Below are 27670 nucleotides of genomic sequence, written 5' to 3' on the forward strand. Positions count from 1 at the left end.
TCTTTATTTTAATTTACACTGCGAAATCTGTAATAAAAACACTTGCAAGTAGGAAGGACTGGGTTGCCCCTGAGTGTCTCAGCTTTCTGAAGGGCACATCAACCAAGGTGTGCACTTTAGGTTTCCATGAATTCTACAATGAGTCTTTGAGTCTGTGATGACAAACACTGAGACTGGAAACAAATTTGTTTACCAGAATTACTAGGTTGGATGAAACAGAAACCAAGCTAATAGAATGCTTAAAAATCCAAATTTATTTTATTTTCCTCAAATTGTTAAATATAATTGTCAATTTGTTGCATAATCACAGGAAGCATGGCTTAGCATATGAAATAAAGATCAGATTTGTTCCAGACACTTTGTAAAATTACTTTGAGGATGTACTTCAAGAACTAATTAATTTGCATGAATACAGGACAAACAGCTTCCAAGTTATATCACTACAGAATTTCCATCTAGCCTTAAAAAAAGAGTTCACCTTCTAAAAAGAATATATTTTCTAAAGTTATTTTTTGTTTCAAAAGGCCAGAGCTTTCTCTGGTGGGAACTGATATAACTTTATAATGTCTTCCCCAACATTGAGCTAAATCTAGGATCCCTGCTTTGTCTTACTTCCTGTGGGCATTGTTTCAACCTGGGAGCAAAGGCCACTCTCCCATGCCCTAATGCGCAGTTGCGGAGGTGAGGTACTTTAATTTGAACCAAAGCACCCTTGTGGCCTGGTACTTTATCTGAATTCATACAGTCACAGTCTATATGAACAAAACTGAGCACCAAAGCCATTACCTGGAACTACAGCATGACTTGGCCTTTCCCAAGTCCTCTGGGCTCCCAATGGCACTGGGCTTGACTTATTGCTCTGCTGTAGCTGTCTTGGTTTTCTTGATCATCTGTGAGTGGCTAGTCCCCATTTTTACCTTTTGCACTGGGCTCTGGCAGTTATGCATGCAGCCCCAGCTGGATGTAAGATTCACTTTTGAGCTGATCCTTCTGTGTCATGAACTGCGTTTTCCTTTGGCATAGAAGATGAGAGTTGTGGGCAGTTCTCAACAGCAGGATTACCTTGGCTCTTGAGTGTTTCCCAGAGTGTAGGGCTTGCTGCTCACATAATTCCTCGGGTACAGCAAAGGAAAGAAGTATATAAAGGTGACTTGCTTATGTGCAAACAAGTATAAAGCTGAACTAATTCTGTAATTTGAAATGTGGAAAAGCCAAGTCCAATGTGATATACACACATTTGCAAAAACACCATCAAGAGAGACAGGAGAAAACTGAAAGACCTGTCCATTGGGAGAGCAAATCTGCATGTGTGCCAATGAGCTAAATATGAATACACTTTTTTACAGTTCTTTGATTAAGATCAGTTTTTTGGCAGTTCATATGCAACACAGAATGTATGCAAGAGCTGAGCCTGATTATGCTTCACACGGCTAGCAGAAGCATCCTCTTCTGATCTTTTCAAACACCACTGTTCCTGCTTTCCTTCAGGAGAATGGTAAGAAACAGTTGGTTTAGAAGTGCTGTAAACATCCATCCTCCACGTTGAGGAATAAATGTTTCACTACAGGACCTGGCTCTCCTGATGTGGACAGAGCAGGACTTTAAGAGGATGAGTTGTCAAAGCAGGGGAATGCCTTCTGGATGTCCCTGAGCCACGAAGAGGCTAAATGGGCTAGGAGGCAGAGTCGCTGTGCACTGCAAAGGCCATGCCAGGCATCTAACCCTGGTGATGTTTTAGAATGTTTAGAGAATCTGGAAAAATATGAGGCCTGGGACTCATCCCATACTAACTAAATTATAACTTAGACAAGGATATTTTTAGAAGGTGTCCCTCATGTCTCTTTGCAGCCTTGTTAAGAAGTGTGGTTCATTTGCAGTCATCGGAAGAAGGTTTGAGCTATCTCACAAACAGTATCTATTTTGAAGATGTAAAAATTGGTTATATATTTATATCTGGTTAAACACCATTAGCAGAGATACTCCTGTGTAATGTATTTGTTATAAGCAATCTAAAAAATATTGAATAAATAATTTAATGATTATACTCTAAACAGCACTTCCAATGAATAGCAAGATATTTAAGAGCTGAGAATATTTTTAAAGAAGACATTGAAGTTAGTTTGTGAAATCCCAAAGGATGTGCTAAAGTTCAAAAGTCCTCTAAGCTGAGAAATTAAGAGGATTAGTAGTGTTCTTGCTAACCTGGGATGTTTTTTAGTTATCAGGTATCTCCTGTTAAATCAAGAACCACTGAAGCCAAATTTTAAAACTAAATCATTTGGAAAACGATTTGCATTTTCTAGAATACGCTTTGAATAATATGCTTTTTTAAAAAAAATCTATTAAATATCTTTACAAGTACCAATATTCCAGCAATGTTAGAGTAGAAATTCTCTTTTGAACTCACTGGAGTTCTAGCATAAGGATGTCCTTGAAGATTTCCCAAGTCTGCGGAGAATGGTAGCTGGGGAACAAGGAGGCAGGGAACAAGAGGGAGAGGAAATGCAGAGACAGAGCTTGGGTTAGTACTGTAGCAGGGAAGGCCACACACACACTGGCCAGAGATGACACAAAAGCCCTCATCTCTACTTCTCCTGTTTATAACTGGGGAACCGGAGCAGCAGAGAAGGGCTGAGGTCCAAGGGTCAGATTTTTTCCCTCCTGTGTCTGTGTGACTCAGCTGTACACTGTGCAAGGGTCTAAGTGTAACAGCCACTGGGAAGACCAGCTGGCTTTGCTTCTCAAACATCACGAACACCTGGGGACACTGCGAGGATGTTTAGAAGTGTTGTTTGAGGAATGAGACCAAGGTTATAGTGATTGTATCTTTCGCTGGACAGACCTTGAACACAAGGATAACCAATATTGAGAGAGTAAAGCCAGAGGAGACTAGATATCATCAGATATTCCAAGGAATTTCCAGAAGCACTCAATAATGAGAAAGTCAAACGATCAAGCACAATAAGGAAGTCATTAGTATGCTTAAACTTAGAATGTTCTAGGCATTCTGAGACAAATGAGGGAGTGGGGGAACAACCTGCAAATAAACATAGCCCTAAATATGTTAACCGCATTTTGACCAACTTTTTTCCTCTGCGCAATTTCAGCTAGGAAAAGAGCTGTATTTCTTCAATACCAACTTTCATAGTGTCCTATTGCATTTCAAATCCAAGCTGGATGACTGACAGGATGTTGTAAAGCTGCAGGACACCGATGCATCTGTAATTTGAGCGTAAATTACTAGGCTGAATGCTTCTCTCCTTGCTTGATGCCCAAAACCAGGTGGAGGAACCAGTTAAACTGCACAGTCCATCCTTTGTCTCTGCAAACTTCTATTTGATCAAGAAAATACTTCTTGGCGTCTTCCTCATTTTTTCCCACTGTTAAGGCATCCCGGATGTACTCAATATCTTCTTTACTTGTTAACTGGGGCATTCCCGTCATCAGCATCATGGAGAAGAGCACAACCAACAGGTTTGTGTGATGGCGAAGGGCAAGGTACGCCTTGACACAGACATCCTGGGTGAAGGACAAGAACACACCGTTACTGTCGGTATGACACCACGTAGGCTGGAAGCAATGGGTGATGCTGGAATTTACCTGAGAACTCGTTAATCTGCCATCCCATCATTCTGGTGAGGCTCAGACTTCCTAGGTTAGTTCATGTCTTTCCCAGTTTAACTGCATGCTCTATACCTGCCCGCCCCATTATCCAGATTCTGGCTGGCTGTGCAACTGCTTTGCCTTTTACTTAAATGCAGTGTTAGGGCAACAGTGACCATCATCGATGCACACCTAGCTGTGTGGATTCCTGTCTTGGCTGTATTATTGACCAAAGCTGTGTTCATCAGAGAAGTCATTTGACCTTTGTGCACCTCAGTTTCCTTATCTGTCGAATAACAGTAAGAATAACAATACCCCCTCAAGGTGCCAAATAATTGGCAGGATGTTACCACAAGGGATTGCCTTACTGGACACATACAAATTTCTCACTGCTACAGCAGTCATGTTCCCATGTTGACCAGCTGTCCAAAATGCCTCCTTAGATGGTAAGAGCTGAGGGGTAACATGGGTAGCAGTGGCAGATGAGCCTCCTTGCTGCAGCAGGGGAAGGGCTATCTATGGGTTGGGCAGGATGGAAGTGTGTGGTACTCTGGTGACATCAGCAGGCAGCTCTCTTGCCTGGTGGTTGGAGGAGGATGGCCTGGCTGAGCACCTGCTGCACCCACCCAATGCCCCCCAGTTTCATTTCTGCCCTTTGCACTCAGCCCTAGGGTCCGTGAGAGTCTCCTGACCAGGCTGCCTCGGCCCAGAGGCCTGCGGTCTGGGGGATGAGGAGGATGTGGCTCCTGGAGCTCAGGGGGAAACACAGAACACAGAAGTGATCAGCAGGAACAACAGCTCTGTCGCTCTGCCATGGCTGCCTGCTGTTGACCTCAAACATCCTCATTCTCTCCCTGGCAACTGCCTGTTGGAGGCTTTGCAGTGGTGAGTGGAGAATCTTTTTGGGGGACTAGCTGATGAGTGTAGATGTGGGGAGCACTGCATTATTATTAACATCATTAGCTAGAACACCCTCCATTAGTAGCTAATAAACAAATTGAACCTGCATAGTGCATCTGCTCTTAACTTCACTGTTGCTTTAAATACCTTAATTATAGTATCTAGCAGGAAAAGAACTGCTTTTCCAGAGCAACCCTGCCCCCACAAGTCTTGGGAACAAAGGCATGCACTACCACATGAGGGCCCAAACTTGGACTTATTTGTTAACTGTCCCAAATATCAGAGTCCTGAAGAGCAAACTACTTCTATACACAGGCTACTAACTTCTTAACCCCTGACGAGCTGTGGATGCTTTAGATTGTCCAAGTTCAGGTAGAAAATGTTTCCTAAAATCAAAATCCTCCAATCCAATCTAGGAACAGGGGCCCTATGAATAGACCTAATGAAACAGGAAGAGACATTTTCTGAGAAGTTGAAAGAGAAGTGTCTCCAACCTTTGACCATGCTGATGTTTGAATTAAGATGATCTTTAAGGAATTTGACCATGATTCTCATCCTAGCTCTTTTTACTGGGGGAAAAACTGAATATTTATCAGGAAACTCCTTGGAACCTAAAGGTGACAAACTGTTTGCACGTGCCTTTATCTTCCACAAAAGATTTCAGGTAGATTGCTTAGATACACAAAAACAAAAGAAACAGATAGTTAAAAGTATCCACAAAAAGAAAGTCTGTACAATGGATTACAGAAAGAGACTAACTCAAAGCTATGTGTCAGAAATCCTCATTGGGTGGTCTGCAAATATTTCTCAAACCACAGATATTTCTCTAATCTGTTACCTCACCCAGTGTTCTGAATATTTTGAAGACAGTTATTATTTAAGAGAGGCACAGTTTTTTCCTAGAAACTGGGACAGACAGAAACCTCACGAGAGGATCTTCGTACTGAGTACTTTTTGTAACATGGTAAGTAATGTTCTCGATAGCATCCTTGCGGTAGACAAACTCATTCTCTATGAGAAACTGAACGTTGAGGGAGTGATGTCAGCGGAACAGTACTCTTATTTGAAAGTGACAGAGGCCTGATATCATAGGTGCTGAGTGAAAGTGCATCATCACGCATGGCCAGGGCAAGGTCATGCTTCCAGTCGTGGGTCTGCCTTTGGGGATGACATCACACCAGTGTTTCCGAATGCCACCTTCCAGAGGCCTGGTGCTGCTGTGTGCCCTTGGGCCATCTCTCAGCAGATAACAGGGAGAGAATGAAGTCCTCAGTCTTCACACCTGGCTGGAGAATGCTGAGCTGGACCTCCCTTTTGGGATGGACCCACTTCTGACTCGACCAATAAGAGCCCTTAATTACTAAGGATTGTGACTAGTCAATTGAGTTCCAAATGACTCTTTTGCACAGCTCTCTAACTCCTTAATCTATCCCCTGCGCTGCCCCAGCTTTGGACTCAAATTCCCTTTCTTGCCACTGTACACTATCATAAATACCTACGTACTTTTTGTTCCCAAATACTGAATGAATGTGCTTTTCTATCTCTATGTGTCTGTTCAGACTGTTCTCTCTGCCTGCGTGTTCTTCCCCTCTTTGTATCTGCCTGGGGGAAAAAAAAAAAACAAAAACGAAACTGAATTCAGTCCTAAGGGCTGGATGAAAACACCTTTTTCTTGAAGTAGCCCTTTTCTAGCCCCTGGTCGGGAGTTCATTGCTCCCTCTGCAAACTGCTGCTGGTGCACAGCAAGACTGTGTACGTCTCCCTTGGAGCACGGGGAAGCCAAATTTCATCTGCATGCATCCATGAATATATTTATGGGCTATTTGTGTTCTATAACTCTTCACCATAATTGCAAAGATAGTGACTGTAAGTAGATTATCAATGTGTAAGACACTGATTTAACTCTATAGGAAGGGGGAGCTTTTTCTAAAGGGAATTTAAGCATATCTACTTAGCACCCTGTAAGTGGGATGCTGCTCCAAGTGCTGATAGATGCCCTCTGGTTTTACATAGTGAACCTTAGTTTTGCATCTCTGGAGCCTGTTTCTGAACTCTTCACCTATTGTAGAAGTAATTTATGAACAAGGTCCTTGGCTGCAGTTGTCACCTTGGAAAGGAGCGAGGTGGGGTAAGGTGGAGCTTCCTCTTTCAGTTCCCCTTTATTTACACCCCAGACCATAGCTGTAAATAATCATAATTCTCTGTGGAGAAGGCTCACCCCAACTCTTTACAAAAGTGGGTCAACTTTTCTCACCCTTCCTAACAGGTTATTTAATGATGTGATATGTGTTAATTAACCTTGTTCATTCTAAATTAATAGTTCACTGGAAATGAGGACGTGTTTTAATTCAAGAGGCAAACGTATACAAACTGTCCCAGAGTGAGTATAATTGATCGCTGTATTATTTGCACAAGACTTTGAGACACTGATTTAAAGAGTTGAGACATGTGTCCTTCATCCTGAAGAACTTCAGTTTGAAAAATGAAACGTAGGGTGGACATTTGGCACAACAGTTAAGATGCTGTGTATAGTGCCTGCATCGCCCGTCAGAGTGCCTGGCTTCAAGTCCAGGCTCCGCTTCCAGTCCTAGCTTCCTGTTAATGTGCACCCTGGGAGGCAGCAGGTGATGGCTCAAATACCTGAGTCTTCAGCACCCATTTGAGAAACTTGAATTGGGTGCCAGGCTCCCAGCTCTGGCCTGGCCCGGCCCAGTCCTGGCTATTACAAGCATGTTAGGAATAAACTAACAGAAGAAAGATCATTTTGTGTTAGTCTCTCTGCCTTTCAAATAAATAAAAATAACAAGTGTTAAAAATTTAAAAGTGAAGTATAAAACTGGGTAACAGAAACTGTGTCATAAAATTTGACACATGATGAAACTTGCTGCCCATCTTTAATTCACAAACTTTGTAGATTCTGTACATATGACAGAGTTTCAGCAGGTTCATGGAAAATGACGTTAAAAAGAAATGGGTGTTTGCCAATTGGTCAAAAATGCCTATATCCATCTTAGAGTGCTTGGGTTCAATACCCAGCTCTGCCCCCTGACTCCAGCTTCCTGCCAATGCAGACACTGGAAGCAGTGGTCACTCAGGTAACACTCCTTGTGGCCTGTGTGGAAGATCTGGGTTCATAGCTCCCGTCTTCAGCTCTGACCGAGCCCCAGTCACTGCTTGCCCCAGTCGGAATCAGCGAATGGGAGCTCTGTCTTCTTTCTCAAAAAAAGAGAAAGTATATATATTTACATATAATTGTATATGTCTAATTTTTTTGAAGATAATGGGCATTATCTCCTTGAAGTGCCTGTGCGCCTTATTTAATCCTAAAACAGTCAGCTTTTCTCCTGATCTGAGAAGGGTGGAGAGAAAAACGAGGGGCAGGAGGTGAGGGCAGAAGAAAGGGGAGGCAAAATAGGAAGAGCTAGTGTTCCACTTGCTCTCGCAGCAGAACCTGCTATTGTATAGGCACTGGTCTAAGTAACTTGTGTAATTCACTGTATCATGAAATAATCCCCAGCAAGCCATAAGAAGTACGTGTTTATTATAATCCCACTCTACAGATGAGGAAACTGAGGTGCTCAAAGGATAAGAATCATATATTTATGAAGTGTGTGAAATATAGCTGCATACATACATATCTATAGACCTACATACATATACCTAGTAAGTAGCAGAGCCAGAATTCAAACTCAAGTTTGATCGCTCCAACACGCATCCTTCTGCCCTGTGTGCTGTGCTGTGTTTAAGGAAGGAAGGCTCAGCATGGGTACATTGACTGGCCTTGAGAACGGATACCAGGATTTCAAACCGCAGACATATACACGTACTAACAAAAGCTGCCAGTACTACAAACATGGCGCTGCACACCGCCTGGATGTCTCTTTAACAAAACAGGATTTTCCTGGCTTGAGAAACAACCTAAGTCTGAAGAGGGAAGCGGCCTCGCCTTGGCCTCTCCATACCAGAAATCTTCTCATTAGGGATCAGTAAGACATAGAAAAAAACCCAACAATAACATCATCAAAGAAAGCTGAAGAGAAGCCCTACCTGGGATTGTAAGCAGTGGCATGGAAACCCTGAGGGTTCTATGGAAATGCAAGTGGTAACAGGACAGAGGAGCATTCGTTCAGAGGAACTCATAGACAAGAAGGAAGCAAGTAGATATGAGCAGATAGGTTTGCTTTAATGCAAAAATTTGATACCCATGCACTTTTGAAAATAATATGCGTTTTCCATGAGGTTTGCAGAGAAAAGAGCAGAGCTTGGCAGTGAGGCCAAATTCCTTGTGTTTCTTTGTGTCTTTGCATTGTATTTTATGGCTATAGTGTTTGTCCAAAGTTACCCACTTGCAACAGAGAAGAACTGCATGTCTTCTCCCTTTAAATGGTAAATTTTTTCAAAGCCATTAAAATGTTTTAAAGCCATTTTTCTCTTCCAGGAAGCTGTCAAAATATGCAATTTCTATTTTTAAAGCAAAAAAAAAAAAAGGACTGAAATGTGTCAAGCCCCTGGAAACAGTCTGAAACCCGATTGAGTTTGTGCAGAAAAGCGCACACTACAAATCCAAAGACCATCTGGCTGCAGACATGTTGGTTTCTCTGCGAGGGTAAATCTTATAATCACCAAACTGAAAGTCAGCTAGGAGAACAGAAAGCACACACACACACACACACACACACACACACACACACACACACACACACACACACACATTTTGAAAAAATACGTCCTAGTTCCTGTTCCACTAAACCATATGGTTCATTGCTGGAGGGCAGTTCTGGACCCAGGTAGAGACTCAAGAAAGGGACTCAGTCCTGAGCTGTGGAGTGCCACTCAAGCCACTAAGGGAGGCGACCATTCAGTAGGAACCCCAGGCGAGTGTAATTGACGTGTCTGTTGCGTGTTTGAATTGCTGTAACACAGGTGTATTGCAGCAGTCATTACAGCTTTTCTGCATTGCATTTGTGAACACTTGCTGTAATGTTTTCTTGTTGGATTTTTGAAACCTCTGACAGTTAAAACTGGATGTGGATTATAAAATAGTAGAATCGGCCAGGGAGCTGAGTGGACACTTGGAGGAGTCTTTCTTCAGATAAACAGGGATAATGCCATTTCTTGGTAACACATGGGACCAAGCTGACAGGATTTCAAATGAAAGAAGGGACTGCCCTTTACAAAACTGAGACATGCACAGGGTGGCACCACAAGAACTTCCTGTGCTGGTAAACATGACAAATGTGCACCTGCAGCCAAACTCAAGAGAAGCTCACTATCATTACATAGTCTTGAAACTATGTCTATAATTTGAGTCTTCCAGCAATTTTTAAAAATTTGAGTAAGAGAGTAAAAGAATGAGCACCTCCATCTGCTATTCTACTTCCCAAATGCCTTTAACAGATGAGGTCGGACCAGGCTCCACCCAGGGACTAGAAACTCAGTTCACATCTCCCATGTGAAAGGCAGGGACCTAATTACTTAACAGTACCAGCATCACCTGCTGTCTCCCGCAGTGTGCACAGCAGCAAGAAGCTGACATCAGGAGTGGAGCCTGGATTTGAACCCAGCTACTCTGATTCTAGATCCAGGTGTCGCAAGTGGCATCTCAATTTGTGTCAGTCATCCCACCAGCCAACATCCTGAATAGATAAGTAGTCAATGGTTCACACGCTCACCAGGTGACTTCCAGGAAATTCTGTGCTCTAAATTAGTGTCATCCTGGTATTCAACAACCATTAACACTCACCAGTCCCACTGCTTATGGAATCCTTGCACTTGCAGTTTGGATTTCAGTGGGTGGGTTACTGAGGGGCCTCATGTGGTGCTTGAATAAGGAAAGGAAGTGGAAGAGACAGTTGTGCCAGAAGATGGCTCATGGGGGCAGAGGCTGGACGAACCTCTCGTGGGAGAGGTAGCGGCTGCACTGTGGTGGTTTGTTCTCAGTGAGTGATGGGGAGGGGGGTGAATTACCTGAAACTTCTGGAAGTGTGGGCTTGTCTTCTTTCCGGAAGTTCCCATCACGAACAGGAAGTCTGGAGTAAGCACAAATGGCACTCTCTCTTTATTAATGCCCAGGAAACTTTTATAGTTGCCAAGAATGTGCCCGAAGTCAATATGAAAGAGGTTTCCTTCAGAGAAGAGAACGTTTGACATCAGCACACAGTATTAGCAGTTGTCATAACACTTCAGTTCTTGACATATTTTTTTTAAGTTTCCTGAATATGAGCTAGCCTGGGTGGCACAGCATTTTTCACACTGTCTTATTTGCTTGTCATAGTTTCCATTTTAGGAGGTGTGTGCAAGCAGCAGCCACAAAGCATTCTTTGAACCAAAGATACTTTCTGAGTCCTTCTGATATTCTTCAGATGATAGCCAAAGGCCTGTAAGAAATTTCTGCCTCGAGATTATTCTTAGAAACAGAAATGACTCCTTTCCAGGATCATTTCTAAGACGGTTACGTTCATTGGGCCTCTCAGGATAGACTGATGTGGTACTCCGTGCGTGGGAGGAGTATTCAGGCTTTGCTTTTGAGTAACACAATAGAACATGAATCACTTTCAGTCTCCCTTAGGTCAGCTTTTGCCACCGCCACCATCATCCCCACAATCACCATCATCTCTGCTCCTTTGCTTAGTTAGATTTTTAACACTTTTATACTCCATCAAGGTATGATCTGTCTTGTTTCTTAAGGGAGTCATTTGTGGCAAATCTGGTGCTTTTTCTAGACTCTTGAAATAGTTTACACTTCATACAGAAAAATTTGATTGTGTGGTCATCATTATCAACTACTGCTGGAATGCACAGCGACCCAGAGAGGTGAGGGTGGGGGAAGAACAACATTTTAGACTTAAAAATACCTAAGGGGTCTTCTGCTACTTCCTGGCAACGTTGGACATCTGCCTCAGTTCCTGGGATATGACCCTGTGAAGTGTCTGCCTTTCTCTCCCTGACTTTTCATTCCTAGATTTCAATTCCTATCTCTTCTTTCCCGTCTTCGCTTCTTGGCCCAAAGTCTCAAGGTGGGTGGTCTTTATAGGCATCAGAATCCTTATACAGTAAGGACTTCTAAACTCTTGCACTAGCTTTAAACTATAGTTAAAAATTATTATGTCCTGGGATAAGTGCTGTATAGGGAGTTAGTGTTTAATGGGGGTAGAGTTTCTGGAGACAGGAGGGGTAAAAGGTGAATAATAATGTGAATGTACTTACAATAATGTGAATGTACTTATATTATTGTTTATATTGGCATTATAATAATGCCACATAATTACACACTTGGAAATGGTTGAGATAGTATGTTTCATGTTGCTTATATTTAATCTTCAAAATTATTGTGCAATGCATACACTCACCTGTCTCTGAGATCATAATATTGTCGTTGTGTCTGTCGCCTATCCCGAGAACAAAGGTTGCCACGCAGTAGCCTGCACAGGAATAAACAAATCTCTCCACTGCTGCCTGAAACTAATTAAAATGCATCTGAATATTAATTATCTTCTAACTGTAATGAGCAGCATGAGTCTATTACAAATGCCTTCCAAAAAGACACATTTTCAGAGAGCAGGTTAGTTGTGCCTCATTGCTTTAGGGTTACACCACCAGATGCCAGATTTCCCATTGTCCTGCTTACATGCGAGGGGAGGCATCCCCGAATGAATCACAGTAGCATGAGGAGGGAAGGAGAGTCAAAGGGCAACGATAATTTAATCAAAAGGTTTGCTTCCTCTCCACGCATCATTTGCCAGTCACTGCACAGAACCTGCAGTGATTTCTCCCTCCCTGGTGACCATGTGCTTTGCTTGTGACCACTGAAGAGCACGCATGGGTTCAGTAACCCCCATGTCTATCAGATTTATGAGTGCTACTAATTATATTCCCTCCACTCTTGTCTCCAAAAGGCTGATGACCATGCCAATGAGAAAGGGCTCATCCGATGTGGCAGAGTTTAGATGACAGCCCAGGAGCCTAACCAGCCAGCTTGTGAAGGATTCAACAGATGCACTCTAGAGGGACAGTGGAACTGACATTTTCAGCATCTGTAATTTGCCATTTACATCAGGGTATGGTAGTAAATTATAAATTACTTTATTGGTATGTGGTATTTCCCAGGTAGGAAATTTCCTTGAGAGGAGAGAGAGAGAGAGAGGTCCAATCTAAAGGATCTCACTCCCCGTTGCCCACAATAGCTAAGGTTGGGCCAGGTTGGGCTCAGGAGCTGGGAACTCAACCCAGGCTTCCCACTTGGGTGTCAGGAACTCAGTCACTTTGAGTTATTACTGCTGTCTCTCAGTGTCTGCTTTGACAAGAAGCTGGAATCATGAGAGAGGCAGGAATGAACAGACTCTCCTAGGCAAGCTACAGGCATCTCAACCCCTGGGCTAAATGCCTACCCCAGGAGAGAATCCACACATGGGAACTAAATATTTCTGTTGCATAAAAATAGAGAGCCATAAAAAGTGCTAACAGACTGCATTACAGAGCCCAATTTTATTCAAAGCATGTGTGGTAAGCAAAGGAGAAGCAAATGCTTGGGGAGTCTGGAACTATGCACCTTTGTTTTCACAGATATGCTCTGTCACCCCACGGAAGCCCGTAAAACCCTCACTGCCCCACAAAGCAAGGAGTTCCCCAGCAGGGCAATAGGCAAGGTTTTGGCAGACCCTCTGCAAACCTGAAGCACTATTGACCATTTTCTAAGGAGCCTTTGGAACTGGGGAGGCACAGGCGCTCACCTTGTCCTCGAGCGGGCATTTTTCCTTGAGCCAGTGACTCAAGACTTCATCCTTGAATGCACCCGTGTTCCCCACGGTGCTTTGCTGAATCTTGGCAATGGTTGTGGCGTCCTTCACGATCTCGATCATCCCTACGTGAGGATACACGGACTTGAGTGGAGCTGGTTGGGGCTTCGTGCTGCCCCAGAGGAGGAATGGCCCAGTGTCTCTTTCTCTTTGTTTTAATGAGAGGGCTATTTTCCATGTCTGTGCTGCTTTTTTTTTTTTTTTTTTAAGGAGGAAGGGAAAGTAAAGGAGGACATAATGTTTGTGTGGGATGTTCTTTCATGTCCCTTCGGAGAACAGAACAGGGCTGCTTCTGAACAGTGGCGAGTCAGTGTGCAGGTGCTGAACACCCCTGGGGATCTGTATCACCCCCTCCCCTGCCCCTTTTCGATTTCATGGTCAAATGTAAATGATTTTGTTTAGTTCTCAAGTCAGAGACTTGAATAAAAATATGTTTGATTGAAACTGAAATGGTAACTGTCTATAGAAGTTCCTAACCCTGGAGTGGGTAATAGCTTTGATAATATGAATTTTGAAATTTTAAAGTGAGTGACAGGTCTCTCCATCTATTTTTAAATGTTATTTCTGAGAGAAAAGTATAAAATGTAATAAAATGAGCTAAAAGTTTAGAGGTGCACAAGGAACACCTTCATACTGAAGTCAGTTCCCTTGCAGCGTCACAAGGAATTGCATCATGCGTGCATGTGTTTCCAACTTGCCCATTTTCAAATGAGAGTCACATTCACCAGCCTGAGAACATTAGCTTCTCATATGGATCCTGATTGTAATGCTGAGCAATTAAATGCCTGCAGTGAAGGAATTACAATCCTTTATAACTAGCTGAGTGGTATGTTCACCTCCTGGGGTCATCACGTACCTATTTTGTCACCAGTTGAAATGCAACCATATGGCAAGAGGCACAGATCCAAAGATTCTGTTTCCCAGATGGACTCCATGATTCTTAGAATCTGGACATCAAAACATGGAAACACGTCTATTAGAAATAAACATCCTTCTCCTTATAAAAAGCAAAATCAAACCAAATCAAACCAAACAAAAAACTAAAAATCCAGCAGTCTGGCCCTTGCCACCCATGTGGGGGACCTAGTTGGAGTTCTGGATGCCTGGCTTGCTCCTGAAACAATCTTAGCCATTGTGGTCACGTCGGGGATTGAGTCAGTAGAAAGAAGAACTCTCACTCTGGGCCTCTTTCTCTTTCTCGTTCTCTCATTTTGCCTTTCAAACAAATAAATAACTCTTAAAAAAGAAAAGCAATTTTACTTTGGAACACCAAATATGTCACTAAATGCCACAACTAATAAGCATCTTTTCATTGGTCAACCATCTTCTGCAAGCCTATTAATTACAATCTGAGCTATGCTCTGGGAAGCGGGTACGTGGTTTCTTCTGGGTTAAGTTTCAGTTATGTTTTATCTGTTCCATCATTATTTGTTCAAAATGTTTCACTCTAGTTGTATGTATCTGACCATAATGTCCATAGCATTCTTACACATATTCACTGCTCCAACATCCATAAGGCACTCAAGCTTATGACAACGCAGCAATAGCTATATGCACAGCAAACATTCACGGAGGGCCATTTTATGTTTGATTCTTGCATTAACCACACATACTGGATGTGGTTATTATTCCCAATATGCAGGTGAAGGAGGAAAGACTCAGAGAGCCTAAATTAATTGCTCTTTTCTGCCAAAATCTGTACTTTGAGAATAGAACAAAATGTGTGAACGGAAATGCATGCTTTCCTTCTAAGTGAGGGGAACAACAGTGGTTTCTGTGTTTTTGAAATGCACATCTTTAAAATAATTCAAAAGAGTCTGCAGATTTATTTGATTTTTTACATGTGTTCAAAAGGTCTAAAAGGTATATTTTTTCTTTTAAAAATACTTCCTAGGCTGCCCTGGCTGGGTTGTGGTTCCCACTGGTGAATGCAGGAGCCAGAACGGGGGTGGCAATCCAGGCTGGACATGGCTGCAGCGTCCTTTGGCATGGGTGTGGACTAGGTCTGGGATGTGCCAGACTGGGCTGTATTCCAGCACCCACTGGTGCTTGTGAGAGCTAGGGTGGGTTTAGGATGGACTGGGCTAGGTCTGGGGACCCACTGAACTATATGTGAGCTGTTTCTTGGTGTGGACCAGGTGTGGCTGGGCAGTAAAACCCAATAGTAAGAGTGGAATGGGTGTGGGCTGGTTGGACAAGGTCACTGTTCCTGCCAGGACAGGAGGTGGGCTAAGTCTGGGCCAAGAATTCACCAGTGTGCATGAGACCTGCCACTGGGAGGAGACTTGATAGAGAAGCTTGGGGAACTCCTCTGTCAGTACACAATCCCAGCAGGAGAGCACCAGAGCTAAGGTTGGGAGCAACCCAGACCAGGCCAGGTTATAGTATCCACCAGCAATATGTGTGGCTCATGTCTTGGGGCAGGCCAGGCTGTGTCAGTTCATTACACCCACTGGCATATCTGAGAGCCAGGACATGGTGCAGGACAGGCCAGGTCAGGTCACAACACCAGCCAGTTCACATTAGGTCCAGAACTGGGGGCTTGCTTGGCTAGGCTGCAGCACCCACCAGCATGAGCTGGAACTGGGTGCAGACTGGACCAGGCCAGATTAAAGCACCTGCCAGCAAATGCTGAAGTGAGGCAGGACATGCCAGACTGGGCTGCATTACCCACCAGTACACATGAAACCCAGGGGGAGAGATGTTAGGCTGGTAGCAGGGCAGTGTGGGCTCTCCTGCTGGACAACTGCTCCCACTGGTGAGTGTGAGAGCTGGGACGGGGGACAGACCAGGTCGTGCAGGACCACAACATCTGTTGGCCTGCATATGAGCTGGGTTACGGGGAGAGCCAAACTGGGCTAACCAACTGTATCCGTCGGTGCACGCACGAACCAGAGTAAATGCAGGCTGGTTGGGTTTTGCTCCAGTATCTGCTGGCTAGTGCTAGGACTGGGGGCAAATCTTTTCAAGCTAAACTGCAGAGATATGGGACTAAGGGTTAGCCCAGCAGGGAAAACTGTGGGTACCTGTATGATGGGCTACAGCTTGCACTAGTGGACGGCCTGGCTAGACAGGTGGTGCACCCACTGGCATGAGTGTGTGCTGGAAAATGGGGTTGTTGGATTGAGCTAGGCTTCAACGCCCATTGACATTTATGAGAGCTGAATGGATTGTAGGGACAGATTGAACCAGTCTGCTGCACATCCTGGCAAGCATAGGAACCAGGACTGGGGGCAGGTCTGGTAGGGGTTATAGGGAGTAGCTCTGGTTAGGCTGTAGTTCCTGTTGGTATACATGAAGGCTGAATGTGGGTTGGGTTGGGCTGGGCTGCAGCATCCATTGGTTTGCGTAAGACATGGGGCTGAACACAGAACTGATCCAGCAATTAAAACTACTAGTGTGTGCACAGTTTGTCTTGTAAGTAGATAATACTACATGTGAGAAATTGTTAACTTCATGTTAAACTTCTAGAATCTAGAGAATCCCACCTTACAAATGTGTTACAGCTAAAATTTATCCAGAAATGTTAGGAAAGATGAAGATGGTTAGCACGAATGCTTTTGTCATATACCTTCTTCCCTAACAACAGGCTCACTCTTAATCACTTACTCCAACTACCTACCTGCTCATTTTCTCCCTGTCCCATCAAATTGTTCTGAGTCTGCATATGTGTATTAGAGATACATTTAAGGACTGTGACTATGGGTATGTAGGTACACTCTGAAAAAGGCTAAAGGGGTAAATATGGCTGTAGTCCGCAGTATTGAAGTTGGAATGGGACACATAAAGAGGTTAGTGAGAGGGTAGAGCCGGCGACTTGGAAATGCATCTTTGGAGTAGGCAGAAATGTGGCGCCCATTGGATTGCATGTCTAACGAAGCACAGCCACATTCTAAAAGTGAAAATTTCTTTTTAGGAAATCTCTGATCACCATTCAGCATACACACAGAGCATCTTTTATATCTATCTCAGGAGTCTTTTTTTTTCAGATAATCCAAATTCCATAACATCAAAGTACCTGTAAAATCAGCATGTCTTGGCGCAGATCATCACCATGTTTAAAGATGATGCCAATCGTCTCCTTTGAGAGGGCTGTGGGGTCAGCACATTTGAACTCGAGCCACAGGGGCTTCTTCTTGGAGGCCATCACTTTACATTTCTCAATCTGGAAAGGAAGCAGTCATGTGTCTTCTACATGCAATGAATCCACATTGTAGAGATCGAAATTCTCTTGCAAAGCACCACTATAAACGGCCAGACAGAAGTCCTAGCTGGCACGTGATTTTCAATATGTGTGTTAAAATACAGAAGACCTTCTCATAAATCTGGAAATGTTATGTGAGAGCAAACTCACTGATGGTTGTCTCAGTTTACTGTTGGGTACTGCCTCTAGGCAACAGCACAGAGAAAGAGGATCTAGGCCCAGCCCAGGGTCCTGCAGCTTAAAATAAACTAAATTCTCAGAAGGAGAGGGGAGAGAAGAGGGGACAGAAAAAATATTTGGCTATGAAATCTTCGAATTTGATAGGTTACAACTCCCCAAATCCAAGCACAATAAAGCAGAAGACACATGAGTAAATACCTGTCAGAGTACATCATAATCAAATTGCTGAAAAACAGCTATAAAAGAAAATCTGAGAAGTAGCTTGGGGATAAAAAGAGAGAATCAAATGTAAGCACAGAAGACATATCATCAAGACATACACAAGCCAGGAGAAAATGTTACTGAGTGAAACAAACATAAACAAAGCCACTCAGTACAAAAGTCTACATTCAGGGAAGTTCTTTTTCAAGACAAAGGTGGACTAAGAAGTGTTTCAGATGTACAAAAACTGACAGAACTCATCGTCTGCTGACCCGAAGTGTGACAAACGGAAGTCACCTAGCATTAAGGTTTTTAGTAGCCGGTGATTAAAGGTGGGCTTCGTGGAGGCACATCCAGGGACTTCCCAGGTTCCTTGCCTCTACCAACACATTCTCTGTCAAGTACCAGTTTCAAGAAAGCACACAAAATATAGGTAAGACATTTGGACCAAAAGGAGACATCCAAATGGTACCTACCACCAGTGTTCCTGCTTTCAGTCCAGGGTCATAGGGAACTCTAAAACTTGTCGGGAGACTCAAATTCTGTAGGTTTTCAAGTTTTTGCTTAAGTTGTAAAATAACTGTAATTGTCAAAAGTGCACAAGAATCATGTAAGTTCAAGACATTATTATCTAAAGTATTTCCTAGGGTTATATTAACTCATTTCATATTTTTGGTATGGGATGGAGCTGGAAGAAAGGGGACATGGCCCTGTTGTTGAGGAATTAACCATTTGAGGTGGCGACATAACTCAGGCTTGTTATGAGCAATGTAACCCAGAATACACCCTGCAACTGGGGACAGAAATAGATGAATATGTAAGTATGTGGGCGGACTCATAGAGGCCAATATAGCCAAATACAGACTGTTGGCATTTGTAGAGGATGGGAGTTATATTTCTGCCCATCTCTCTCTGCTTTTCAAGTATTTTTTTCAAAATATGTCCATATAGTTTTAAAAAAATTATTGTGTTATAAAAAAGGAAGTTTGAATTTGCTTATCAAATTTTGCTGTCAAGTTTTAGACAGAAGACTAAAATAAATAATAATGTTCACGGCTGCAATTGGAAATCTACGATTTGGCCTCCAGAAGAAGAGGATTCAGAGGCATGATGGCATGGAGATGAAGGCATTTGGAAAAAGGACCAAGGAAACAGAGCCACTGTACCTTGAGAACTGACGTCATACTTTTCAGCAGAGAGTGACTTGATGTCAATGGTGACTTTTTGTAGCATCTCAATTACGAGGACTTGTTGGGTAAGGTCGTGCAGCATGGCTGTGCCACAGCCCCTTAGGTAGGCTTCCAGGAGCACAGCAAACCTCTGCTGATAGTGTCTGGACTGGGCTATCTCACTCCTCAAGAACCAAAACAAGAAGTGACCAATTCTTTTGTTCTGAAGGCGAGTACAAGAAGGTTGAAATTATGACTTGTGCCCTAGGTCAATCAGTCATTTCTTGCAAGCATAAAATGTCATGTGGTTATCAAAGTGCAAGGACTTACCCGTAAACCACGCTTCAACAGAAATCGGGCTAGGGCACTGTCATGGTATGGTTCAAATTTCACAGCCTAAAGAAAGAACATGCCAGCAATTATGGACTGCGTTTGGTGTTGGCAAGTCAGGAAAAAAGGAATGAGGACAGGCTGGTGTTTTGTTTCCATGGGTCTTTATGGCTACAGTGATAAGGATGGAATGCTTAAAAGTCACTCACATTAAAGTTTTTTTAGAGGTCACTTAGAACCAAAGTAAACCACTTGCTTAAAAGTGTATCATAGCTGATGCTTGAGCTAAGGTTAGAGGTCAGAATTCCTAACTCTCACCATTGTGCTTTTGACCACTTCCCATTAAGGACTCTTTGCTCCCATTAAGGACTGCCTTAATTTATTGGAAGGGTAGAGGAAAAAGAATGAGATGGTTACTGAAATTGTATAAAGTGGAAAGGCAAAAGAAATTGTGAGAAATAGACAATGGTGATATAGACGTATACAGAAGGAGAAAGATATTTGTAAGATGTGAAGTTCCTAAAACCCCTTCAGCTTCCCATTTTAGTGTCTCACTGGCTGTCTTACAGATTCTTTTTTCAGGCAAAAAACAGACCTAGGTCAATTCTCACAGAGCAGTCACTACTGCTGTTTCCACTTGGTGGACAAAGAGCTTTCTGTCAGAAATTTCATGATTTTATGTGCTTTCTGTGGCAGAGACTGAACCTTATTTTAAGTGTTTGGTAGTTTTCCTATCAGTTGGCCAATGTAAAGAATATTGACGTAAGTGGCAGCTTGAACTGCCTCCAGTGCAATCTTGGAGGAAGCATGAACATTTGGTTGATAAATTCTCTGTACTTTTTTTTGTGTCTGAAATAGTTCATACTTTTAAAACCAGTAAGGCTAACAAATACTGTTTAATTATAAATGTGTATATGAGAGTCTGGCTGGATGGCTCATTTGATGAATCCTTCTCCCACAGGTGCTGGGATCCCCCTATGGGTTGGTTTGTGTCCCAGCTGCTCTCTGCTTACGGCCTGGGAAAGCAGTAGAGGATGGCCCCAAGTCGTGAGACCCTGCATCTGCGTGGGAGTCCTGGAAGAAGCTCCTGCCTCCTGGCTTCAGATTGGCTCAGCTCTAACCTTTGGCAGCCATTTGAGGAGTGCACAGGAAGATGGAAGATCTTTCTCTGTCTCTCCTCTCTGGCTATCTGTCTTTCCAATAAAATAAATAAATATTTGAAAAAATGCATATATGATGATAAATTTGGAGGATTGGAGATGATTTCTGCACACGGAGCGAGGGGTCCAGTGAAGCATCATATAATATTTTCTCTACAAGCAGAAATGTCTGTCCTTTTTCCCTCCCAGGGAAAAAAAATATCTCACTCTAGTTTATCAGGCCTTCTTGATTTAGTTTACAATTCTTACTCTGTTTTACCGGTTTGCAGATGATCAATCCTGACTTCATAATGTTTCAATTATACTAAGGCTTTCAAAAAGCTCTTCATGGGCGTGGTCAAGTAGGTGCCACAAAGGCGGCACAGAAGGCCGTAATTCTGAGAATGTGACCATGGAGACAACAGTATTACTCCACCGTGGGACTATTTTGAGCTTCTAAACTAAACGTGAGTCTTTCTGACATTTGTGTTTCACTTCTCTAAAGACAATGTAGATCTCAACCAGAAAACTCTTTGCATCAGGGCCGAGTCATTTAGCCATCTCTGAAAACGTCTCAAGTTGCTTTGTCAATGACTACTCTTCTTTAAGACCACAGATTCAGTTTTAATAGTTCTTCTTGGTCTCTTTCACCTCAACATTTCTAAGAACGCTATTTTCTCATTCTGCAAAATTTGCTTGCGAAAATGTTGCTAAGACTAATCCACAGAGGCTACGGGATTTGGGAAAGAGCTCATACAAGTTTGCTTTACGTTATTTCTGTGTTTAAATTTTTTTAAAGATTTATGTATTTCTTATTGGAAATGCAGATTTATAGAGAGAAGAAGCAACAAAGAGAAAGGTCTTCTGTCCACTGGTTCACTCCCTAAGTGGTCACAATGGCCTATGCTGAGCCAATCTGAAGCCAGGAGTCAGGAGCTTCTTCTGCATCTCCAACATGGGTGTAGAGTCCCAAGGCGCTGGGCCATCCTCAATTGCAGGCCACAAGCAGGGAGCTAAATGGAAAGTGAAGCAGCTGGGCACCAATCTGCCACTAAATGGGGTCTTGGAGGTTGCAAGGTGAGGATTTATCCACTAGGCCATTGTACCAGGCCCCTTATGTTGTCTTCATTATGGAAATGCAGAAAATTCAAGATCCCTCAGTCCTTCCAAAATTTTTTTAGTGCTATGTCAGTATCTGAACCAGTGGTTTGAAAAAAAAAATAGATAGATGAACGTAAGGGCCAAATTTAACATTTCAGGTTTGGGACCCAGGGAAGGTGAAGATTGATAGTTAAAGTTGAGCATATCCAAAATGCTCATCAGAGCGCTCCAAGGGCTTCCTAAGGAGAGTGCTTGGACAGTTCAGTACTTAGCTTGGCTAATCCTAAAAATAGGTCAAATATCAGCTTTTAGAAGTATCCTTGGCCCCCTGAGTTTACATTAAGGCTCCTCTGAACCTGCACGTTTGCTTAGCATGCTTTGTAGCTTACCCCAAAGCATTTGACACAATTTGGTATGAAACACCCATTTGTATGTGCTGTCATTCCAATGTATGCTGCTGAATTAGGACAGGAATTGTCTGTGCTCTAATATAACACCTCTATCTAATTCCTTTACCTTTTTTTTTTTTCCTTACCAAGTGGTACAGTGTTATTTGAGAACTGCTATACTAAACAAAATTGTTCCTTCTCCTTTAACTTCCTGCCTAACTTTAGGGGGAAAGAAACACTCCTTCTAAAGAGTAGAATTTTCCAGTTCTAGTCATGTAAGAGTTGATGTTACACTAAGTGTAATAAACACAGACAGGAAGACATGTTTTGTCTAGCCTGCAGGATCCTGACATTAGATGCAGTAAGGTGGCGAAAAACGCAGCGCTTAGAGTTGGACCTCCCCACGTTTGGAGTTGGCTTCTTTCCAAGTCTGTGACCTGGACACATTCCCTGCTGTTGTTGTGCCTCAGTTTCCTCATGTGAATGGCGTTCACCCAAGTGTTGGCTTGACCTCTGCCATACTTGTCAGGAGACTGAGTTAATACATAAAAGGCATGAGATCATTTGGAGACTGCGTTCGAGGAAACACTTATTAAGTCTAATGATCTTTAAAATAATAAATGAGAGCAGAGTATTCCCACAGGGCCAATTCTCTCCCCAAGCAAAGTATAGGACTAATGGCTGTGAGCTGTTGTGGTAGCTCCACAGGATAATCCTCTGCCTTGCAGCACTGGCATCTCATGTAGCACCAGTTCAAGTGCTGGCTGCTTCCCTTGTCATCCAGCTGCCTGCTATGGCCTGGGAAGGCAGCAGAGGTGTGACTCAAGTCACTGCACCCATGTGGGAGATCTGGAAGAAGACAACAGACCTGGGAGAAGCCAGAAGAAGCTCCTGGTTCCTGGCTCCTGGTTTCAGATCAGCTCAGCTATGGCTGTTGCAGCCATTTGGGGAGTGAACCAGTGAACAGAAGCTCTCTCTGTCTCTCTTTGTCTCTGACTCTCTCTGTGTATGTTTCTCCTTCTCTCTGTAAATCTGCCTTCCAAATAAAATAAAAATCCTTTAAAAATAATTTTATAGTGTCAGGATACACTTAAATAACAGAATGGTGGACTCATGACTGTTCAGGAAGGACTATGCTATTGTAGTAACACAGGGTAAATCATTGTATGGGGGACTTGGGGAAGAAGTAAGGGAAATCCCAGAGCCTGTGGGACTGTATCATAAAATAATGATGGCCCTGTGAAAAAGTCATTGGATCAGTTTTCTACACCGTGAGCTGGATTTCCTCAGAACTGCTTTGACCATGCAGGGCTGCACACAAAGCACGTTTGATGACAACTGAATGGGATGCTTATGCACATGCAAATAGGTTCCCTCAGAGAAGAGCCTTGTTGCTAACACCCACAATTCCTACCTGGACCAGCTGCAGAAGGTAATGCAAGACGTCATCATCTTCCAAGCTCTCCAGCTTCTGAACTGCGATTGCTCTTACGTTTTCATCCGAAAAGTTACAGTCTAGGAGTTGCATCGTTAGCCCAACATCCAAAGCACTCTGATCCCACACTTCCCTTCTGGCTAACAATTGATATGTTTTGGCCACCATTTCTTGCTGTCCCCATTTCACAGAGCTAAACAGCTTAGGATATGCTTTGGGATGTTTCAGGGTCTCATATCTAAAATGCCACAGCAGTTCCTTGTCCTCGGCTGTGAGTGGGTTAAGGGGATCAGTGTCTATGATTGCCTCGAGTTGCTTGCGAAGCTGGTTGGGCATTTCAGCTCTGACCCGGTCCCCTTCAGGGTCAGGGGTGGGTCGATGCTTAGGCAGGGCTATTGGGTGACAGTAATTGTCCAGAAGAATGGAGATGGACATGGAGTTCTCCTTGTCCGGGTTGGTGGCCGATGTGAGCTTGTCAGCATTGAAGCTGCCCTGGTCCTCTCCCTTCCCTGAGATTTGCCACATGTGCAGCACGTACTCTCCATGGCGCAGGAGGAAGCGGTGGTCTATCAGCAGCAAGTTCACATAATAGAGAAGCTGGGCCTTGCCTCTAGACTCAGCGCCAGGAGCGTCCGTGCAGGCCTTGCTGGACAGCGACGGTGCTTTGCCACAGTAGATCTGGAGGTTCAGAAGGGCCCCCTTGGGCAAGTCCTTGATTTTGATACTGAACTCAAGCCACACGTTCCAGAGCACCTCATCTGTGAAGGGCTTGGCGCTGGTCCTCCGCTGGCAAAGGACCTGCTGCCCGTGTTGGATATTGGCCTCCACAAACACCGTGAGCTCGGTGTTCCGGGGCAGGGATGGAATATCGATCCCTCGGATCTTGACCCTGAACTTGCGATCACAGTCCCATAGGGACACTGTGAAGACGCTTTCATGGTCCTTGCCGTGGATGGTCAGTTGCTCGTGATAGCCGGTGACTCCTGTGCAGTCATCTACCAGCGGCCACTCTTCCTTCCTCACCTCGTCCAGGGCGGGGTCCGGGGGTGTGTCCAGCACCACGTGAATCTCTTCTCCATTTTTCAGGCATTGCCTCACCCACTGGAAATTTCGGATGGGCGTCTCGCCCACAAGGTACTCATCCCTGCCGCAGACGCGCAGCACAAAATCTTGTTCGTTCTGGCTCTCCGGGATGTCCATTAGCGACTTCTTCTTGGCTATCTTGGTGAAGAAGCTTTGCAGGATGGTGCTGGGGGTGTCGTCCGCTGAGACCTTGATGGTCTGGCTGGTGGTGCTGCGGTGGATGACGATGAAGATGCAGTTGTTGTTAATTTTCTTAGAGAGGTACTCTGGGAGGGGCTTGGACGTCACCCAGGGATGCATGGCATAGAGCCTGGGGTCGCGGCTGGCCACTTCGGCCATACGTGGGGTCACCAGGCGGCGGCGTGTGAACTCCAGCTCGTCATCGTGCACATTGCTAACGTCCGTCACGTCGTAGCCGATCAAGGCTGTGAGCTGCCGCTGAAAGGCCAGCGTCTCCTCCGAGGGCGCGTGGCGCTGCACCACGTGGATCTGGCCGGGGCTCCTGTGGAGCATCTTCCAGTAGCGCAGACAGTCCAGCGTCTGCACCACCTGGTATTTGTCATAGATCTCGTACCACTGCCCCTTCTTCTGGTAGAGCAGGAGGAAGTGGTCCGGGCCGAGGCGGTGGTAGAAGTCTGCGGCCCCGCTGGTCTCCAGCGCCCGCAGCCACACCTGGCCCTTCATTTGCTCCACGTTACCATGGCCGGCCACGTGCAGCAGCGTCGTCTCTGGCGTCTTGCTGTCGCGCTGGCTGGTGGGCAGCACGAACTCGATGGGAATGAGCTCCATGGAGGACAGGCTGGCCGCCACGCTGCGGGGCTTCATCTTCCTCCGCCGGCGCCCCTGGTCCTCTCTCAGAACCACGGGCTGTTCATAGCTTTCCAGCTCCATGCCCCGTGCGACCTAGGAGCAGAGAAATAAGAGGGCTTTGTCACCAGAAATGTTGCTGTTCCTCTTCCCCACCTCCCTTCATGGCTAACTTAGAGGTGACGGGAAGTGAGGTGTGGAAGACTGACAAGGACCCAGAGGGACCAAGTGCTGCAGTACTGCCCTTTAGGGTACCGGACATGAATCCTGGCACTGCTGCTGACTAACTGGGTGCCTTGGCCTGCTGGAACGATCTTTCAACCTGACTCTCAGCTGTTCGATGCAGAATATTTTGGGGGTAAGCAGTAAGTGAGGGCTAATGGAAGATACACCTGTTGGTGTGGGAAATATCTATCTGTAGGTTCATTGATCATGCTCTGTACTTTTCTATGTGATTGAAAAAAAATCTTTTTAAAAAGGATGTGTAAGACTCATCTAGCACAGTGCCTGATACAATAGCTCAAAATGGTATAAGTTGTTCCTCAGCACACTGAAACAGGTGGATGAATAAAGTAACAGGGTTAAGGACCCTGTCCTCGCTTCGCCAACAGCTCGTCAACTTCTTTCCTTTCTGCCTCACAGTTCTCACAGCCCAGACGGTTTGCCCGACTGCCCGTCACTCTCTGTATTTCCACACTTTGGGCTCTGGTATCTTCTCCCTTGTCAACTTCCTATATTTCTGTTATAATTTCATTTTTCCCCCTTTCCAATGATGAAAGCTGGTGATCTCATTCATAAAACTAAACAAAAAAAAAAAATCAGAATTGGTAAAGTGACAGCCAAGAGGTTTAAGAGACACACAATTTTGAATTGTGACTTGCAGCAGCATTCCGACGATTGTTAGTTTTCAGGGTGATTCCTCACAGGAGGTACCCAAGGCTGGGCTTCTCCACGATGAGGTCCTTTGGAGTTGGTATTGATTCAGTCCATCTGCCTCTGGTTTAGTTGCTAGAAGGAAGAGCCATAGGAGTTCTGAACTCCAATACCTTCAGTCTGGACCACCATTAATTAACTTAAGTTTTGCTCTGATGTCTGCATCTCTACTAACGAGGATTCATCACTTTATTCTTATTAATTTTTCCATAAATATTATGTACCTACTAGTCACAAAGCATCTGAGTGATACACGTGACATTTTGCAAGGAAGAAGCCTTGATGGGATGATTGAAATGTTAAAAGTATGAAAATTGAAAAATAAATGTAAGAAAGCATTTTGCTTTGACTATTTAGTATTATGATGTTGTAATATAGTGTACTCCAAACATCAACAGTTGAAACAAAAGTCAGTCAGTCAAATTGTCATTTCTCTCCTAAATGACTAGTTTTAGTGAGACTCATACCACTTTGCTTTGTTAAGAAATAGTGCAGTATTTGATACAGACCCCAAAGGAGAGTCTGATTAAAAGATAAGAAAGACTAGTTTGAAACTGAGGTTCAAATCTTGGCATAACTTACTTTTCTAAAGTCAGCATTCCTTTGTCTTAAAATATTGTAAAGTCATATCTCGTAAGTGAAACCAGTTGTTCCAAAACAGAGCTGACTCTTGTAGCTTAAAACTTTCATTTTGATCCTTGGCTACATTACACAGTCATAGAGGAGAGAAGCATAAAATATATTAACATTGACAGGAACTCGAAGTAAAACATGGCTAACTTTAGGCAATGAACGAACACACAGCGATACAGACCATGTTAGATAAGATGCAGAAGAAAGCAGGCTAAGCAGGTACTTACTTACTCCCTTCATGGCCGAGGCTAGGAAGGTTTTCTCCTTTATGCGAAGACGTTAGGAACACTGTAAATACAGTAGTCCTTAAGCATGAACTGTGAGAATATGAAGCCTGCCTAGCACAGACTCCAGAGCCCTCCCTCTTCCTCCCAAACAAAAACAAAGCAGAACAAAAAAAAAAAAAAAAGCTAGTGCACCTGCAAAAACTATTGCCGGAACTTTGTGGATATCCGAAAGCCAGGTTGGACCGGACAATGAAACACAGACATTCAGGGTGGTAGTATCATCTCAAGGACCTGTGACAGAAGTTCCAGATAAACATATGCTACCCAAGAAGGAAGTGTCACCATTCCAAATCAGACCCGACCTAAAGAAAAAAAAAAAAAGTAGAAGAAAGCAATACCTGATAGAACAGCGGAGGTGATGATGCTGAAGGATCATTTGTTTAATTTTTGAAAACAAAACAAGTTTAAACCTACCCTGTGTGCCTCTGAACTCTTCCGCTTTTCTGGGGCTCCCTTCATATCCAGATGCAGAGGAAGTGTT

At 43.9% G+C, this 27670-nt stretch overlaps 1 protein-coding gene across 6 annotated transcripts; it reads right to left on the reverse strand.

The window, feature by feature from the left end:
• Positions 1-239: 239 nt before the first annotated feature.
• PIK3CG (phosphatidylinositol-4,5-bisphosphate 3-kinase catalytic subunit gamma) lies at positions 240-27670 on the reverse strand. 6 transcript variants are annotated; one of them, XM_041002521.1, is made up of 12 exons: positions 27130-27285; positions 26852-26971; positions 23426-25432; positions 19383-19448; positions 19050-19275; positions 18360-18463; positions 17317-17463; positions 14155-14245; positions 13233-13363; positions 11853-11964; positions 10471-10628; positions 240-3519 (listed from the first exon to the last, which is right to left on the reverse strand). In XM_041002521.1, exons 3-12 carry the CDS (start codon positions 25418-25420, stop codon positions 3241-3243), a joined length of 3309 nt encoding a protein of 1102 aa, XP_040858455.1. In that variant the 5' UTR covers positions 25421-25432; positions 26852-26971; positions 27130-27285; the 3' UTR covers positions 240-3240. The 6 variants fall into 6 exon arrangements, with proteins under 6 accessions (XP_040858455.1, XP_040858452.1, XP_040858453.1 ...); XM_041002518.1 differs by lacking the exons at positions 26852-26971; positions 27130-27285 and adding an exon at positions 27604-27670; XM_041002519.1 differs by lacking the exons at positions 26852-26971; positions 27130-27285 and adding an exon at positions 27528-27624.

This window comes from Ochotona curzoniae, unplaced genomic scaffold (genome assembly GCF_017591425.1).
Source record: "Ochotona curzoniae isolate NIBS_2020 unplaced genomic scaffold, NIBS_Ocur_1.0 scaffold_2476, whole genome shotgun sequence".
Taxonomy (NCBI): domain Eukaryota; kingdom Metazoa; phylum Chordata; class Mammalia; order Lagomorpha; family Ochotonidae; genus Ochotona; species Ochotona curzoniae.